Here is an 18,074-nt window from a genome sequence, read left to right as displayed (position 1 = left end):
TCTGGCTAAAATAACGATAACCCCATCAACCCCTTTTCACCCCATCTTCTCCCCGCCTACTTGATGAACGAACTGATCAATAATTAAGGTCTTTATTAGCAACCTAAATTGACGACATATTTTCTCAATGAATCAAATACATATATCCATTACTAAAATATATATTTAGACAGAAAACAAAAAATGATATTTAGATTCAAAGATAGATAGAAAGATGAATGTATAATTTAAGATTTAGTCCTGAGATAACATCTTTGAACTTTGTTTCCGTTTTAAATATCATTCTTTAACCTTGATTTGTCTTAATAGTGTTTTTATAATATATCCATTTTTATAAGCATTTTAAATATTTATCATGGTATGTCCTTCCAGCACAAAGTCAATAAATACAATGTCCGCAAGTGATTGACATCCCGCGCCTGACATAGAAGCAGAATGTACGAATTGTATCATCAGTATTTCGTTTTGTAGAGAATTATCAATCCTATTTTTGCTAAATCTTTGGGTTGCTGAAATGAATAAACCCCATGTTTTGTAATATTGTGTATGTATATGATTTTCTCTTGCCATTTCCTGTTAGTAGATTTTTATCATACCAGATTATTCATTAATATCAAAGTTAAGAATTAGTAGCTTTAAATTTATCTATTTTTTTTTATCTAAAATTGTACAAAGATTGGAACAATGTTTGTCCGTCCGTCTGTCTGCCTCGATCGTATAGGTTATCATTATACCTACTGGTCAGGTAGGAAGGGTACATTGATCTGTTTATTAAACTAGTCCCCAAAGTATTATAATAACGTTATCTTATTCGCTGACTTAACAACCTAGGTGTCATTTATTGAATTATTTTTACTGTGTGGTTAATTTAGTTGAGTGTCAGAACGTTTCAACCACTAATTTAAATATACTAAAGGGGAAATTTTGTGTTTCATGATTGGGAATGTACATCAATTAATCTACTGGTTCTTATAATGGGTTTAAGCTATTTTCATATATTGTGTATTTTTATTACTTAACGGATTTGAAAAACTGGCAAACAAAATTAAACAATAAAGATTCCAAAACAAAGTATTTATTTTAATTCTAATTAAAGATCGAATCTACACCATTGTTTTTAAGAAACATTATATGTTGTTTTCTTTTATTGTAAATAGTTGTTTGAGAAAAATGTACAAGGAAGCCAGTAGCAGATGTTTATTTTTGAAGTATTTAAATTTCAAGTTTCTTGGACATACGTACATTCTAATTGTTCTATGCATCATATAAACTTTCTCATAATTTGTTGCCAAACTCCATAGATAAAGATATTTTTTTGTCGTTCAGACAAACGTTCGGACTTGACAAATGACAAGAATTATATGTATAGAAAAGTTACGCGTATAAAAGAGAATTTAATCAATAATTTGATCTCCCCCGTTGTGTTTTTAATCTTTGATATCTTGTAATTTCATCAGAATTAAGTCAATATTTTGACCTTAACTACATGGATCAATCTTCCTTCCAGATTATAGGGATCAGGGGAAAAAAATTTAGGGCTATTTAATTACAAAATTGTCTATATAATCATAAGATATCTTGATATAAAGATAAAAAGATCTGGCAAATTGCTGCACTGATGTAAGAAAATTCCTGGGAAGTTATTTTATCTCAAAATTTTGGAAAGGGTATCATACCTTCACCCCCTAGAGATATGGTGGCCTCTACAAAAAATCTAACACTACTGTTCCCTTAACTCTGACAGGGGTTAATTTAAGCTTCCTGTATAGAAGTATGCGCCGATCTTAATATTTTAAAATCAAGGTTGATTTAGATTAGCACATATTTTCAAATATTATAAAGAATGGATCTTAGTCTTTTTTTGTTGAAAACTTTGGGGATATGAAAAACGATTAAAATATTACAGACTAAAAATTCATATATAGCTTGGTAGAAATATGTATTATTATTTACCAAGAACTAAATCTAAATATTTCATACTAGCTGCTGTGCCGCTTTAATCTAGGAGCTTTTGATTTAAAAGGTGAATGAGGGGGGGAAAGGCTTAATACCATCTATAGACTTAAATTTGATATTCCTAAACCATTCACTGAAATGGAGAGCTCAATAGGTTCAGTAGTGGTTATCGAGATCTTAATGGATTAACAAAAATATAATAGTATATCAAATATTGCAATATAATTGAATTCAAGTAAATAAGACCTAACGTGATGCGTGTGTATGTATTTTGGAAAAAAAGTTCATGCAGAATAGCAATGTTTCTGAAGATTTAAAAAAAAAATGATTTATCTAGCAACTTTTTGTACTTAGATTTTTAGAATGTATTATTTTTTCTTATACTTAATAAGTAAGTAACTAAAAATATGTGTAATAAATATGTGCAGGTTTGTCTCTATAATCATTTACATGAAAAAAAAACTAGCTTGACCAATTAATATATCCTTTTCAGGGAAGCTTTTTATTGGATAGATTAACAATATCTTTCTTATCTTTATTAACAAGGGATTCTGTTATGCTGTTTCCTGTATTGTCTTTGGTTGCAAAGAGAAAACGTTGTTTGTATGTATAGCATAATATTGCAAGAATAGGATTTGACCTTTTTTTTATATTGAAAGAGATTATCCCTCTTGGTTTATACCAAATATATTTATACCCAATACAGGGCACTTTATATATGTACATTTAAATTATGCTTTGAAATTATTCATATTAGGTATAGTATTATAGACAAGGGGGGGGGGGGGGGGAAGTTTGTACACTTATAGGAAATGAAATTCAGTACCAAAGTTTGGGAGGGTCGTATGGGCTTGTTTTTAAAGTTATCAACCTAATTCTTTTTGTAGGCTCTCTTATATGACTTGATATACACGTATTTCTTTGAAAATTAAATTTCGGTACTTTCCTTCTAGGGGCTTGTGGAGCAAAAGACCCCCCAAAACACTAAAAATATGAGTTCTGACCTTATTTTTAAAGATATCGACCTGATTTTTTCTTTATAATACTTTTTTAACATACCCGAATCAACGAACCATTACAGATTTCATTTTGGGAATTTCCTTCTAGGGGCTTGTGGAGCAAGAGACCCCCAAAACACAAAAATATGAGTACTGGGCTTATTTTTGAAGATATTGACCTGATTTTTTTTATAATACTTTTATAACTTAACCGAATTAACGAACCATTACAGATTTCATTTGGGACTTTCCTCTTAGGGGCTTTTGGAGCAAGAGACCCCCAAAACACAAAAATATGAGTACTGGGCTTATTTTTGAAGATATCAACCTGCTTTTTTTTTATATAAAAATAATATTTAAACATAACCGAATCTACAAACCATTACAGATTTCATTTTGGGACTTTCCTTCTAGGGGCTTGTGGAGCAAGAGACCCCCAAAAATCATAAAAATATGAGTTGTGGGCTTCTTTTTTAAGATATCAACCTGATTTTTTATATAAAAATACTATTTTAACATAACCGAATCTACGAACCGTTACAGATTTCATTTTGGGACATTCCTTCTACGGGCTTGTGGAGCAAAAGACCCCAAAAACACTAAAAATATGAGTTCTGAGCTTATTTTTTAAGATATCAACCTGATTTTTAAAAAATAATACTGTTTTAACATAACCAAATTAAGAAAACATTACAGATTTCATTTTGGGACTTTCCTTCTAGGGGCTAGTGGAGCAAAGATTCCAAAACCACTAGAAATATGAGTTCTGAGCTTATTTTTAAAGATATCAACCTGATCTTTTTAAAATAATACTTTTTTAACATAACCGAACTAAGAAACCATGAAGGATTTCATTTTGGGACTTTCCTTCTAGTGGCTTGTGGAGCAAAAGACCCCCAAAACACTAAAAATATGAGTTCTGAGCTTATTTTTAAAGATAACCTGAGAACTCAATTCATTTTGTTTTGGAGGTGTTTTACCCTACTTTCCCCTAAAAGGAAAGTGTCAAAATAAAATTATTAGTGGCTACCTAGTTCAAACATGTAAAAAAAGTTTTTATGAAAAAATCAGCTCAATATCTCTAAAAATATTTTTTGGGGGTCTTTTGCCCCACTAGCTTCTAGATGGAAAGTCCCAAAATGAAATCTTTAATGGTTTCTTAGTTCGGTTATGTTAAAAAAAGGTGTTCCTAAAAAATCAGGTTGATATATTTAAAAATAAGGTCAGAACTCATATTTTTAGTGTTTTTGGGGTCTTTTGCTCCACAAGCCCCTAGAAGGAAAGTCCCAAAAGAAATCTATAATGGTTCGTAGATTCGGTTATGTTAAAAACTTAAAATAGTATTTTTATATAAAAAATCAGGTTGATATCTTTAAAAATAAGCTCAGAACTCATATTTTTAGTGTTTTGGGGGTCTTTTGCTCCACAAGCCCGTAGAAGGAAAGTCCCAAAATGAAATCTGTAATGGTTCGTAGATTCGGTTATGTTAAAATAGTATTTATATATAAAAAATAAGGTTGATATCCTAAAAGAGAAGCCCACAACTCATATTTTTATGATTTTTGGGGGTCTCTTGCTCCACAAGCCCCTAGAAGGAAAGTCCCAAAATGAAATCTGTAATGGTTCGTAGATTCGGTTATGTTTAAATATTATTTTTATATAAAAAAAGCAGGTTGATATCTTCAAAAATAAGCCCAGTACTCATATTTTTGTGTTTTGGGGGTCTCTTGCTCCAAAAGCCCCTAAGAGGAAAGTCCCAAAATGAAATCTGTAATGGTTCGTTAATTCGGTTAAGTTAAAAAGGTATTATAAAAAAAATCAGGTCGATATCTTCAAAAATAAGCCCAGTACTCATATTTTTGTGTTTTGGGGGTCTCTTGCTCCACAAGCCCCTAGAAGGAAAGTCCCAAAATGAAATCTGTAATGGTTTGTTGATTCGGGTATGTTAAAAAAGTATTATAAAGAAAAAATCAGGTCGATATCTTTAAAAATAAGGTCAGAACTCATATTTTTAGTGTTTTGGGGGGTCTTTTGCTCCACAAGCCCCTAGAAGGAAAGTACCGAAATTTAATTTTCAAAGAAATACGTGTATATCAAGTCATATAAGAGAGCCTACAAAAAGAATTAGGTTGATAACTTTAAAAACAAGCCCATACGACCCTCCCAAACTTTGGTACTGAATTTCATTTCCTATAAGTGTACAAACTTCCCCCCCCCCCCTGATTATAGAAAATGGATTACAAGTTGGTGTATATCCCAATCATGATAAACAAAATTGCCCCTTAAAATGATTGGTTGAAGTTACAGTTTTAAACATCTACATCCCTTGTAAAATTTTGGGTTCTACTGTGATATACAGTTCCCTCCTTCCTTGGTGATAAGCGCAGTAAAAACCGATCATTTTTCTTAATAGGACATATTAATTAACAATTTTAACTAATTAATGAAAACAGTTTATGTCGAATAAAAGTGGATATATTTTTACTTTAATCTTACACCAGATTTTCATGCACTCTCATAAAGTGAAACTCGCAACGGGCTAAATTAACGGTTACCTCTTTGCTCTATCCCATCCCATCCCCTCCTACTGGATGAACGATCTGACCAATAAACGAGTTCCATGTTAACAACCAAAATTGACGAAAATACTATAAGGGAATCTCCACGTATATTCTACACCCATTTAAATAAAGTACACTTAATAAATGCCAAGAATCAATCCTGAAGATTTATTTTTATTTTATAAGTGATTTTTGCAAAGGCCAAAAATGAAACGTTGCATAAAATGATAATGCACGGATTTTTGTAGAGAAAAAAAGATAAACAGTTAACTATTATATTCAATTCCATATCCAAAAGTCCAAATAGTATAATACTGTTTTAAAACGAAGTTTTTTTTATAATAAGGGTCGTTGTATCATTAATTAAGCCACGATAGAATTTTCCTAATGTACTTTCATTGTATAATCCTCTATAATACAAAGTAGAACGATGTCTGTCCGTCTGTCTGTCCGTCCGTCCCTTAAGATCTCGGTAACCACTGAACCGATCGGATTCTTCTCTTCAGGGAATATACCTACGGGTCCTGTGGTGGTTTTAGGCTATTTTCTTGGGGGGGGGGGGGGTGGGGATTTCCTTGGTCCTTTTACGTATTTCGCCCAATTTTTTTTATCACCTCTTGGGGCAAAGCCCCTAGAGGCTAGGGGCGAAGCCGCTAGTATCTTATAAAACAAAAAGTATGCAGTAATTTGTGAACATAGTTTGAAGGCTGTTCAATACATAGGCATATAATTACAGACTTTTTTTTATCTTGGCAGATGAGGGGAAAAATGAAGGGGTGTTCATCAACTTTCGCAAAAATATCACATAATCAAAACTGCATATTATTACATTTGCATAAATTTTTGCTATTCCCTTTGCTTTCCTCTCATTATTTAACATCTACTCTCAATTTCTTTTTTGAGTTTATTGGTATCTTCACCCAAAATGGTAATGAACCTTCCCAGGACCAATGAGAAGCTTCACTGTAAAGGAGAACCATATTAGTTTAGTGGTTAGCGAAATTCTTAAAGACAGACATACTGACAGACATCCGGTTACTATTTTATTATGCAAACATGAACCACTATGCGGATGTCATAATATGCGGAAATTAGCGCACACCGAGAAGGTATTGTGAGTGTAATTAAAGACCCTAAAAACATACACTTGTATCTTCCTGCATACTCTCCTATTTATAGGCTCAGGGATCTTAAGGGATAAGACAATAGACAATAATTGATATACAATCCTAATTCCAATTAACAAAATTACCCCTCAATTACACCTATCAAATATAGTTTTTATACAACTTTAAGTATTTATGCAATTGAAGATCCAAGAAATTCTCTACTTATGAATGTCAAAATACATTATATAGCTTTTAACATATTTAGTATGAATGGTTGAAGCGGAATTAAAGATCTTATAAAAAATTACATTATATAATATACCATCAATGTAATGATAAGTTGATGGCCAATTTTATATTATTAATAGGTTTTAACTGGGACATGTACTCCCATAAAACAGCAGAGATAAAAAAAATACAGAGCTTGATCTTTAAATCATTTCAATGGTGATCTAAACCACCCCGCGCGAAATTTCAGCCAATCACAGCGGCTCATTTTTAAAATGCTAATTTTACTCTAAGGACTATGCCAGAGGCATACAGAAAGGTGTGTAGGTGAGTGTTTCCACCCTCATGGCTAAATTAAATGGGGGGTTAATATACATTCCCCTAGGAGGTGGCTACCTCTACTCCTCCCTTTAATTGGGTCTACACCCACCTGAAACGCGTTTCTTGGTTTTGGTTAATGAGGGGTATAAAAGAAAATGGCATTATCGTCTTACAGACAAACCAACAGACCAATTTTAGGTGGATTCGCTTGAAGAAAAAGTCGAAATATTTTAAAGCTTTATATTAGGTTGACAATGAGTTATTATTCAATTTGTAATATAATTTTTTTTTAGTTCTTAAGGACAAGCTATTTTTTGATATACTAGCGGCTGCTCCTTAGTACCTAGGGACTCAATATGTGAGATGGAAAGAGAGGGGATAGGATAACAGCATTAAACAATCATCCCGGGACCTATGTAACGTTCACTAAACATTGTAAACTAAACATTGTAAACAAACTGACAATATTTTTATGTATCTATTGGGAAAGTGCTGTATACTTAGTTAACACAGAGATACTTAAGGACACAACGTAATTATTAAGTAGCTACGCTACTTGGAGGATATAAATATGAAATGATAAAACAATAGAAGGAATTTCAAGGTTTAATTTTATTACAACTCATTTTCTGTAATATTAATAGTCATTATTGATATTAAATAAGGCGTTTTCTTAATCATTTCATTTCTTACTAGCGATTGCGCCCCTTACACATAGTGTAAGGGACAGTAATTTTTTTTAAACCACCCCAAAACATAAAGGGGGGGGGGGGGCAGATGTGCCACTTTTGAGATAAACTTTTTTTTCTTAAAAATTTCCCTTATATTCTCACTTAACACTTATAAGATTTTACACTTACAATTTTTAAAAAATATTGACATGTTTGAAATATTACAGTGTCACATGTTAAGTAGACAGTTCAGTGGTTAGCGATAGAAACGAATTAAACCACATATTAATGTAGTAAGGTTATTTGTCCGTTAATATTTTGCTAACCATTGAGCGGATTAAGTTCTCCTTTTTGGGAAGCTTCACATAGGTCCAAAGATGGGTTTAGACCTTTTTTTATAATATTTAAGACTTAGGATGGTTTTAGACTATATTTCGGCTCTCTTTCTCCGCTAGTAATTTATATAGTTGGATTAAACCCATACTAAATAGTAGAAACCATTTGACCCAAACCTTAAAATTTTGAAAGTTTAGTTCACCATGTGAAATATTGATAAATGAACTGTTTATATCTAGAAACTATTATGAAAAATTATGCTTCTTATTTCAATAGGTGGGGTGATACAAAATTTTGAAAATATTGTTTTGTCAAGGAGGTAGTGGGTTCTAGTCTCCAACAGAACACCGTAACCACGCGAAATTATAACATTGGGAATGCGGTGAACTTTTTACCATGCAAAGATAATTATCTTACAAATAATAGCTTAATTTTTAAATTTCATAGCCGCATAAAATTGAAAAAATGCCTTCCCCATTCCTTTGTTCTTTATATTAAGATACACCCACTATTATTAAACTTTTGATGAAGACATGGTGCTGTTTTTCCGTCATTACGATTTTGTATCGAATTTGTAGCACCTATATCATTCAAATGTATTAATGGTTTGTGGTACCATGTGAGCGGTTAATGAGACTGCGTAGAAGATCGTGCCCGATACCACACGTTTTACAATATACGCACGGTGCTTGTTTAAAACTGAGAATTCGTTCAATAGCTGTTCAATAGCAAAATGTTTCAAAATTGTCCTTATTTAATATTTATTGCCCGCCTTCTGTTATTTTTTCATTCTTATTATCGAAACTGCACTTTTTAAAAAGTGGAGCATATCTATGGACAGTTTGTCCGCCCTTTCGTCTGTAAGGATAGCATAAATCAATAATTTAAAGGGGGGGGGGGGCGAAAGTGACACTTTTTTAAACCAAAACTAAAAGTCAAAGGAACTCAACTAAAAAAAAGAGTTACAGGTCTGACATTTTGCATGGCAGTTGCTTTAAAGGGGTACAATATGGAACTGTGAAGAAACGGCGGCGCAACCGCCGAAAACCGCCGAGAAAAGGCAAAAAAATTTCGGCGGGAAACGGCGGTTTTCGGCGGTTGCGCCGCCGTTTCTTCACAGTTCCATATTGTACCCCTATAAAGCAACTGCCATGCAAAATCTCAGACCTGTAACTCTTTTTTTAGTTGAGTTCCTTTGTTGACTTTTAGTTTTGGTTTCAAAAAGTGTCACTTTCGCCCCCCCCCCCCCTTTTACATAACTGAAATTAGATTCCTACTTTTTTTTTACAGAAATGATATTATTTATTAAATTGAAAGATTTTTAATTTTATTTTTGAAGATTTATTTTGTAAAGCAGGAATACTAGGCATACAATATGAGTTTCTATTTAACATTGTTTTATTTGTGCAAGAATATTCATTTCACTTGCTCTTAAATTCAGGGATCTTCAGTGATAAGACGTTGATTTGATATACAACAAAAGTATTCCAATAAATGTATTTAATACAAGGATGACAACATCCATAAAAGCGAAGCACTGAAACGGTAGGACAAACAGACATTAACACTTGTATAATGTCAGAACTGAATAATCAGAATATAAATGTATAAGAGTCGATGCAAAATTGTAAGTAAATTTGTTGAAAAACTGCTTGATACAGAATAATGTTTATGGACATACTTACATTTTTAGGACCTAATTATAGAGTTGCTTCGCTTATAATATTGTACTTTGATGTCCCAGGAATCAGTATACAAAAAATCAGATCGATGGGATAATTAGATCATATTTGTTGTTAAAAAAGTAAAAAAATCAACATGTTTAAAATAGACGTGCGGACATTTTGTTAATGATTATAGAGTTGCTACGCTTTCTAAATCGTACCTTACTGCTACAGGAATCACCATGCAAAGTTTGAAATCGATAGGACAATTCTAACATGCCTAAATCAACGAAAAATCTATCCGTTACGGACGGACGGACCGACCCTAATTATAGAAAAGCTTCGCTTTTAAAAAGTATCAAATTATACTTCGCTTATTACTACAATTGAGTTTCTTTCAAAGGATAACTGACAGGCCGACACAAAATTCTGTAGAGTTGTCATAATATAACCCAAATTATTAGAAAACATATGTTTAGGCTTTAAAATGTAAATAAGGGTGGAAACGTAAAAAGTTAAACCTTGACTGTGTTAACAAAATCATTAAGTCACGGGTTAAAGGAAGCATTTACTTTAATTAAAAAAAAAATAGTAATACAATTTATTTCATTACATTGTACAAAACCTTCAAATAAAGAAGATGAATGTCACATTTACCCCATAGCGTTACAGACTGACGGACAGACAAATACTAATAGGAAAACAGTTGAGCAACCTCTTTAAGCTTTCTTGAAAATTGGTGTATTATTGAAATTAAACACTTTAAACATTAACTTCGATCATACAGAGAAATCAACCAATATGTAAGTGTAAGTGTTAGATAGTACCTCATAAAAAGTAAAAATGGCGTATTTTTATTCTAATGTCTAGTATCCTAAAAACACTCCCAATTTAATAAATATAATAACCCCAAACCATTCGGTAGCTATATGGAAGATTTCATAAGGTGGGGATCCTAATCAACCTTACAACATAAAATGAAAAGTTGAAAAGGGGTTGAGAAAAGGTCTAAAATCGTGCACCCTTGATTAAACATTTCAATTCAAGTCATATAAAGAAAGGGTGTTTCATATACACAACAAGGACAACTTTCATTAGAAGCGGAGCACAAAAATAAACTAAAGGACAAGTGTGTTATAGAGCAGTAGTCATGATAAGAAAGCAAGGGAATATTCAAAATTCACGAAACCTTTTAAAATAAGTTTTGTCGTTTGAAGCATGACTGACAGACGGACGGACAATACAATGTTTAGACTAGGAAGCATCACTGAAAATTTCAGCTGAATATTTTCCCCATAGCTTACGGACTGACGAATAGACTAATAAGTTGTATAGGGAATTATAAAACGAAAGTCATACATTTCTCATTTCGAATTTCAAGGATTTTTTATAAAAAGAAATTTATGATCACTAGGTATTAGAAAAAAAACAATTTTTCAATTTCTTAATTAAATTGAATGTGTTCTAGAATGCTTAGCTTCTCTATAATTTTTTATAATTTTTTACCTTTTTGTTAAATGCTTGAAACCAAGCAAAAAAATATGATCCTAGGACAATTACCTTTTTTATTTATTATTATTTACTTGTAAGAAAAATGCAAAAATACTATATCTATATTATATAGAAGAAGAAAAGTAATTGAATTTATGCATGTAGTGCTAATATTTATACATAGGACAGAATATGTTTAATACAAGTAGCGCAGCTACTCTAAAACTAAAGTTGATTTGGCATTTTTAGTGATATACAAGCAATGTATATGCCTAAAAAATCTACATAACATACAATAATCTACGACTTTAATCTAGAAAAAAAGCTTAAAACCATTTGAGAGCTATGTGAACCTTTCCTAGATTAGAGAACATGGATAGCTTTCTATTCTACGACTTTTTCTTGTTATTGCTGCGCTACTTATGCAAATACTTGTATATGTTTATCCATAGGATGCTAATTATTTTGATTAATACATGTTTCATGCTAATATACTGCATCTGCATATAAGAGTTTCTGCTTTGTAGCAAATAAGATAAAATAATAGTCGGGAGAAAAAATAAGTGGCGTGTAAACCAACCTACAACGTTTTTTGCCCTCAAAATATTTCATTGCCTGCTATAGATAGATAGCTTAGGTACTGTTTTTAAAACCATCGTTTAAAGAAGCGTTTACTCAATTTTCATGTTTTGCTATTATTTAATCCTATTGTTTTGTATTGGCGCATTTGCATCTTATTATATATTTCTAACACTGTACTTCATTTGTTATTCACTGTTACATGTTTAGTAATATGCAAGCTTGGTGGAGGAGTAATTCAATATATTAGGTTCTTTCACTTAAACCTGTGTATTGAACAACAAAGCTCCCTTTTCCCCTCCTTATTTAAAAATTACATTTATTTAGTCCTTGCGAGTAGTTCATCGGTACAACCTTTTTTTCTTTAAAAATGTAATCTTTTTATTTATTTCAGCCTGGCTCGGATCTGGCAGCGGAGCTTGGAGTAACTGCGCAGGACGATGTTCTATTTGCTGTATTCAGCACCCCTGATCCTAGTGAAGGTATGTTATTTTTTTATGGGTCCTCTCCCCAAAAGTACCTATTGAACACTGAACCTTCCCATCCCCTCTTTAATTTTTGAAAGAATTGTAAATAAAGGAAATTTTTCTTTACTATACCAACGATGCCTTAAACCTTCAAGACTACCCCGTACCTAATATAACCAAACATTAAGTAATAAACAAACAAACGAAAAACCTCTCTTTCTCTCCTTATGTTTAAGTTTAAACATAAAAGTGGATATGGTGTGAGATTTCTGTGCTTGCCAAGGAACTAACAGTGAAATTGCTTTTTTAGTTTTGTCTTATGTGTGTAATGAGTCATTCAAATTTACACTATCATACAAGTTTATTGCATCTCCAAATGCTTCTGAGGTATTACTCAAAATATAAATGGTTTATACAATTTGACAATGTTTTTTAGGAGAGTATTCGAGCAAGCCCAGCAGAAAAAGTGCCCTCTGTGTTTATCATCTCAAATCTATCAGGAAAAGTTCATCAATTAAAATAAAAAAAAATTGTAAATAAATCAATGACTATGACTTAAGTATAATATATAATTCATTTCAAAATTTTTACTTATCTTAAACCAAGTTTTCTAAATTTCTTTCTCTCTTTCTTTCTTTCTCACCTCTCTCTCATCAAATATAATCACAATTATTGTTTGGAAATGTTAATTGTAAATTGTAGAGTAGCTGCACATATTTAAAAAGACAAACACACAGTAAATCTAAGCACCCCTAGGCATATGAGTCCTTATTACCGCTGAGTTGTTGGCGTATTGTTGCAAGATTATTTATGATGCACCCACCAGGGGTGGACGCCAGTGCCAACAATTTCTCTTTATCATTGATTTTTTTTATCAGCAACGCTACTCTATAATTTACTACATCTGTCCTAAAATCTAAATTTGCTTATGCAGTTACGGATGTTTTTCGACTTTATCTTCTCTACAACGTACATTATCATTATCCGTCGGTCTTTCAGTAATGGAACGGGAAACAATAATTTAGTAAAAGCGTTTTTTAATTGAAATTTAATAGCCAAAATTTATATGATCTCGGAATCAGTTTAAAACTGACTTTGTCTAATATTTATTTGTAAGCTTTGCTACCCTAGGATGTTACCATTGAATTTTATAATCATTTTCAAATAAAGGAATATTTCAATTAATGTTTCTAGGTTAGTCGTTAGTATGATAAATATGAAGCTTGCTTATAAGGCATAATCATATTAAACTAGTTATTTCCGAGATCTTTTGCAACAGACAAAACTTGCTACTAAATGCCATGCTTGTCACTAAATGTAAATTAGGCCAGCCTGGGATTTTAGAGGGATTTGTAAATATAGCGCAAGGACAATCACACACATAAACATCCAACTACTTTAATATATAACATGCTTACTTTCTATATACATACTCCTCCCCCTTCCCCCCAACACACACACAATTTATTTAACTATCCATTTATCTAAGACTAAATAGGATATGTTTTTGGAGTCTCTATTTAATTTTTGGATGGCTGTATTGTTTTCCTAATAATTTGTAATTGATTTCAAAATTTAGGTCATTTTTGCAAATACAAACGAAATTATTGTTTTCAATAAATTCTTTGTAATGTAGTTGTGTATGACATGTGTGTTTGTTCAATAATATCTTTAAAACAGCTCATATTTATTATCGTATTAGCACGCTTTTCCTCAACAGTTTAGCGGATTTAAAACCAACACGCAACAAGCGGCCAATGGATCCTATAAATAGACACATTTGCTGAATCAAAACTGGTTTTACCTTAATTGTATCTGTTCCTTCTTCGCGATTATAGAATTTCAAAGATTTTAACAAAAATTGTGTGATGATTTGACTTTAAAATTGCCTTTGATGTAAAATATATATGCTGTATATTACTCTTAACACATGAAAGTAGTAGTTGTTTTAAAAACCTTTTTTTGTAGATTAATTATAACTTATAAAATTGTCGACGGGGGTAACTTCTGACTTTAATTAATGCTTGTTTTTCTTCAAATTACCTTGAAATTTTAAACTTAGAAAGTAAAAACAGTAATAAAAAATAAACATATCATTTAACTAAAAATACTGGCACAATTGATTTACAACATATACTTTTTTTTTTTAAATTTAAGCTTTTCTACAATTGGGGTCGATTAGTCTGTCCGTCCGTCAGTAACAGTTAGCTTTTTAGGTGGAATAATTACCTTTTTCATTAACTTGGACATGTTTGAATTTTCCTATCGATTTTAAACTTTGCAAGGTTATTCCTGTACAAATTAGATACGGTTTAGAAAGCGTATCAATTCTATAATCATTACCAGAATGTCCATACGCCCATTTTTAATACGTTGATTTTAACTTTTTTTAACAACAAATTTTTATGTGTAAAAATTATCTAATTGATCTGATTTTTGGAATACTGATTCCTAGGACAACAAAGTTCAATGTTTAAAGCAAAGCATCTTTATAATCAAGTCCTAAAATGTAATTATGTCCTTTAACATTATCCTGTATTTAAACAGTTTTTTTTAATTACAAACAATTAAACAAATTTACTTACACATTTGTTCCGACTTTTATAACTTTATATTCTGATTATTCACTTCTTAAACTGCACAATGATAATGTCAGTTTATCCTACGGTTTCATAGCTTTGCTTTTATAGATGTTGTCATCCTTGTTTACATAGAAACAATTAGCATTGACACTCGAATTTTGTATGTAAAAAAGACACGATAGTATTAAGTTATCAACCACATAAACAATAGATTGTTGAAGACATTAGGCCTTTAATTGATTATATCAAAGGACTGTTATTAATAAGTATACCTAGTCAAATTAGTTAACAACTTAATAGTTGATTATACATTAAATAACAAGGATGAAAATTTCCATAAAAGTGAATCTATGAAAGGGTAGGACAAAAAAACATTAACAATTGTAGAGTGTCATAACTGAAAAAGCAAATATAAATATATGTATATGTATAAGTCTAAAAAAATAAAAGTAAATTTGTTGCAAAATATAGGATACTGTTTAAGGACATTCCTACATTTTTGATATGCTTTGTTTATAACATTCTACCTTTTTGTAGTAGGAATATAAAAAATGTTTCAAATCAACTTTTTGTAAATAGACAACGATTGTAGAATTGCTATGCTTTCTAAATCGTACCTTACTACTACTACAGAAATAACCAACCATGCCAAGTATAAAAAAATAGGACAATTAAAAATGCCTAAATTAACGATAAGATCTATCCTTTATGGACAGACAGACGAACAATAAATATAGAAAAATAAAAGAAATTAAAATCAAGCAGCAAAAATGAGATGTAAAGGTTTTCTCATCTAACCTAATGACTAACCTTTATTAGTTTGTTCAAGTAAAATCCGTCATGTATTAAAGATACTTGTTGTATGTATATGCTTCTATCCTTTATTATTTATATTGAAAGAGTCTTGTTTAAAAAAAAATATAATTATAGATCAACAAGGACCAAAATCTTTGACCTATTTAGATTATGATCACATTTTGAAAAAGGTTTTGCAATGTCTTAAATAAGATACAAAATTAAATAATAATTTTTTTCAATTGCTAAATAATCTTAAATATACAAGACAATAATTTGGTGTTTAATTAAGATATACTAGCTCAATATAAAAAATAGCGATTGTGCCTATCGATTTCAAACTTCGCATGGTCATTCCTGTAGTAGTTTGGTACGATTATAAAGCCTAGCAACTCTATAATCATTACCAGAATGTCCGTACGTTCATTTAAAACATGTTGATAACTTAACAACTTTTTTTAAAAACAAATTTTTATTTGATCTAATTCTCCGTTTGATCTGATTTTTGGTATATAGATTCCTGGGACAACAAAGTACAATAGTATAAGCGATGAAACTCTATAATCAAGTCCTAAAATGTAAGTATGTCCATAAACATTATCCTGTATCAAGCAGTTTTTTTAACAAATTTACTTACAATTTTGCTTCGACTCTTGTACTTTTATATTCTGATTATTGAGTTCTGATGCTATACGTTTGTCCTACCGTTTCATTGCTTCGCTTTTATGGATGTTGTCATCCTTGTTCATTATATCAATTATTTAATCCATATAAAATTCAAAATGGTTTAGAACAAAAATATTTACTTTTGTGTAATAAACGGCAAAGTATCTAAACAATTAGAATTAATATATAAAAAGTACTTTTAATATGACTTTTTATATCACTCATAATGCATAAAATAACCATTGTTATAAATCCTAAATATGCAGTGTTGAATTGTCTATAGAAATATTGTTTTAAAACCTCAACAAATATGACAAACTTATATTACTAAGCCATGAACATTAAGATTAAATGCTATTTTAAAGTCAGATCATCGCACATTTTTTGTTAAAATCTTTGAAATTCTATAATCCTGAAGAAGGAACAGATACAATTTAGGTAAAACCAGTTTTGATTCAGCAAATATGTCTATTTATAGGATCCATTGACCGCTTGTTGCGTGTTGGTTTTAAATCCGCTAAACTGTTGAGGAATAGTGTGTTAGACTAGGCTATATGGTCATTTAATTCGCTTTAAATTCTCTAGACCTTATTCTTTTTTTCTGCTTGTAATAAAACATATACTTCATTTGATTGCAATTGAAAAAAAATATATATCACATAGCAGCTTTTGAAAAAAATAATATTCTTTTACTTTTTATTAAAGATTGTTGAACTTAATGACAAAATTGATATAGGCGAAAATTTATGGAGAATATCCAGAAATGTTTCCGTGGAGAAGGAGATAGAGGTTTGAACTTCATTTCACCCAGGTAATGTTTTTTTTACAGTATGCCTCTAAATCCGTTTCAATCTGCTGGATTAAAACTGGTTATTATGGGGTTAACACTGGAATCAATCCATTATTTTTATTTTACTATTCGCGGAAAACTGTCTGTAATACGAAATCCCATTATATAAAGTAGCAGGATTTTAGTTTATTTGTTAAGTAGATACAAAATAAGATAAATAAATAATTAATAATTATTCTTATAAGTAATTACATTTTTAACCAGGGGTAAAGGGAAAGGCAATGAAAGAAATAATGAAATAAAGTTGTATTCAATTAATAAAATATTAAATGCATTGTTATTTCATATATAAAAAAAAAAATATTTTTCATGTTAGTTTGCTTTCTCTTATACCTACCCCTTGATTATTAACCAATATATTAAAAATACAATGAAAAGATTAAAACAATTGTAAGTAAACTTGTAAGATTTCAACTATCATGATTAGAATAAGAAATATTTGGAAAAATTCAGCGCAAATTTTTACATTTTCATATTTTATATCTTTCATGTTGCAATTTGGGTCAATTTAAATCTCTTTTAATGAATTTGTTTTTTATTTTTTTATCTTTGTTTTAATGGATGTTGTCATTAAGATTATTATTTTCAGTGAGAGAGGGGACATTGAACTGTAAATTTCTCTGGTACCCAAAGTTTTTTAACCACATTATTGTATTGGATAAAAAACATTGGGTATTTTTATCGATTTTTGATTAGTTAGTAGTGTCCATATATTTTAACCAATAATATTAATCTACAGAAGGAATAAATTATTTTGATTATCATTGTGGGTATACATTATTTTATCATCCATTGTCTTA

At 30.7% G+C, this 18,074-nt stretch overlaps 1 protein-coding gene across 5 annotated transcripts in view; it reads left to right on the top strand.

The window, feature by feature from the left end:
* PlexA (plexin A) overlaps positions 1-18,074 on the top strand; it is a 246,742-nt gene that overhangs the window by 93,765 nt on the left and 134,903 nt on the right. For all 5 annotated transcript variants that reach the window (XR_013881838.1, XM_080169604.1, XM_080169603.1 and 2 more), the window contains exons 7-9: positions 12,309-12,396; positions 12,818-12,882; positions 17,162-17,235. Coding sequence is in view for 4 of the 5 variants with exons in the window: in XM_080169604.1 (XP_080025730.1) it covers positions 12,309-12,396; positions 12,818-12,882; positions 17,162-17,235 (227 nt within the window). In the remaining variant the exon portion in view is untranslated. The remainder of the gene's footprint in view (positions 1-12,308; positions 12,397-12,817; positions 12,883-17,161; positions 17,236-18,074) is intronic.

The sequence above is a fragment of the Acartia tonsa genome, chromosome 8, assembly GCF_053477335.1.
Source record: "Acartia tonsa isolate MP-2025a chromosome 8, ASM5347733v1, whole genome shotgun sequence".
In the NCBI taxonomy this organism is placed as follows: domain Eukaryota; kingdom Metazoa; phylum Arthropoda; class Copepoda; order Calanoida; family Acartiidae; genus Acartia; species Acartia tonsa.
Note: the sequence above shows the minus strand (reverse complement) of the source record. Positions and strands in the feature narration are given on the sequence as shown.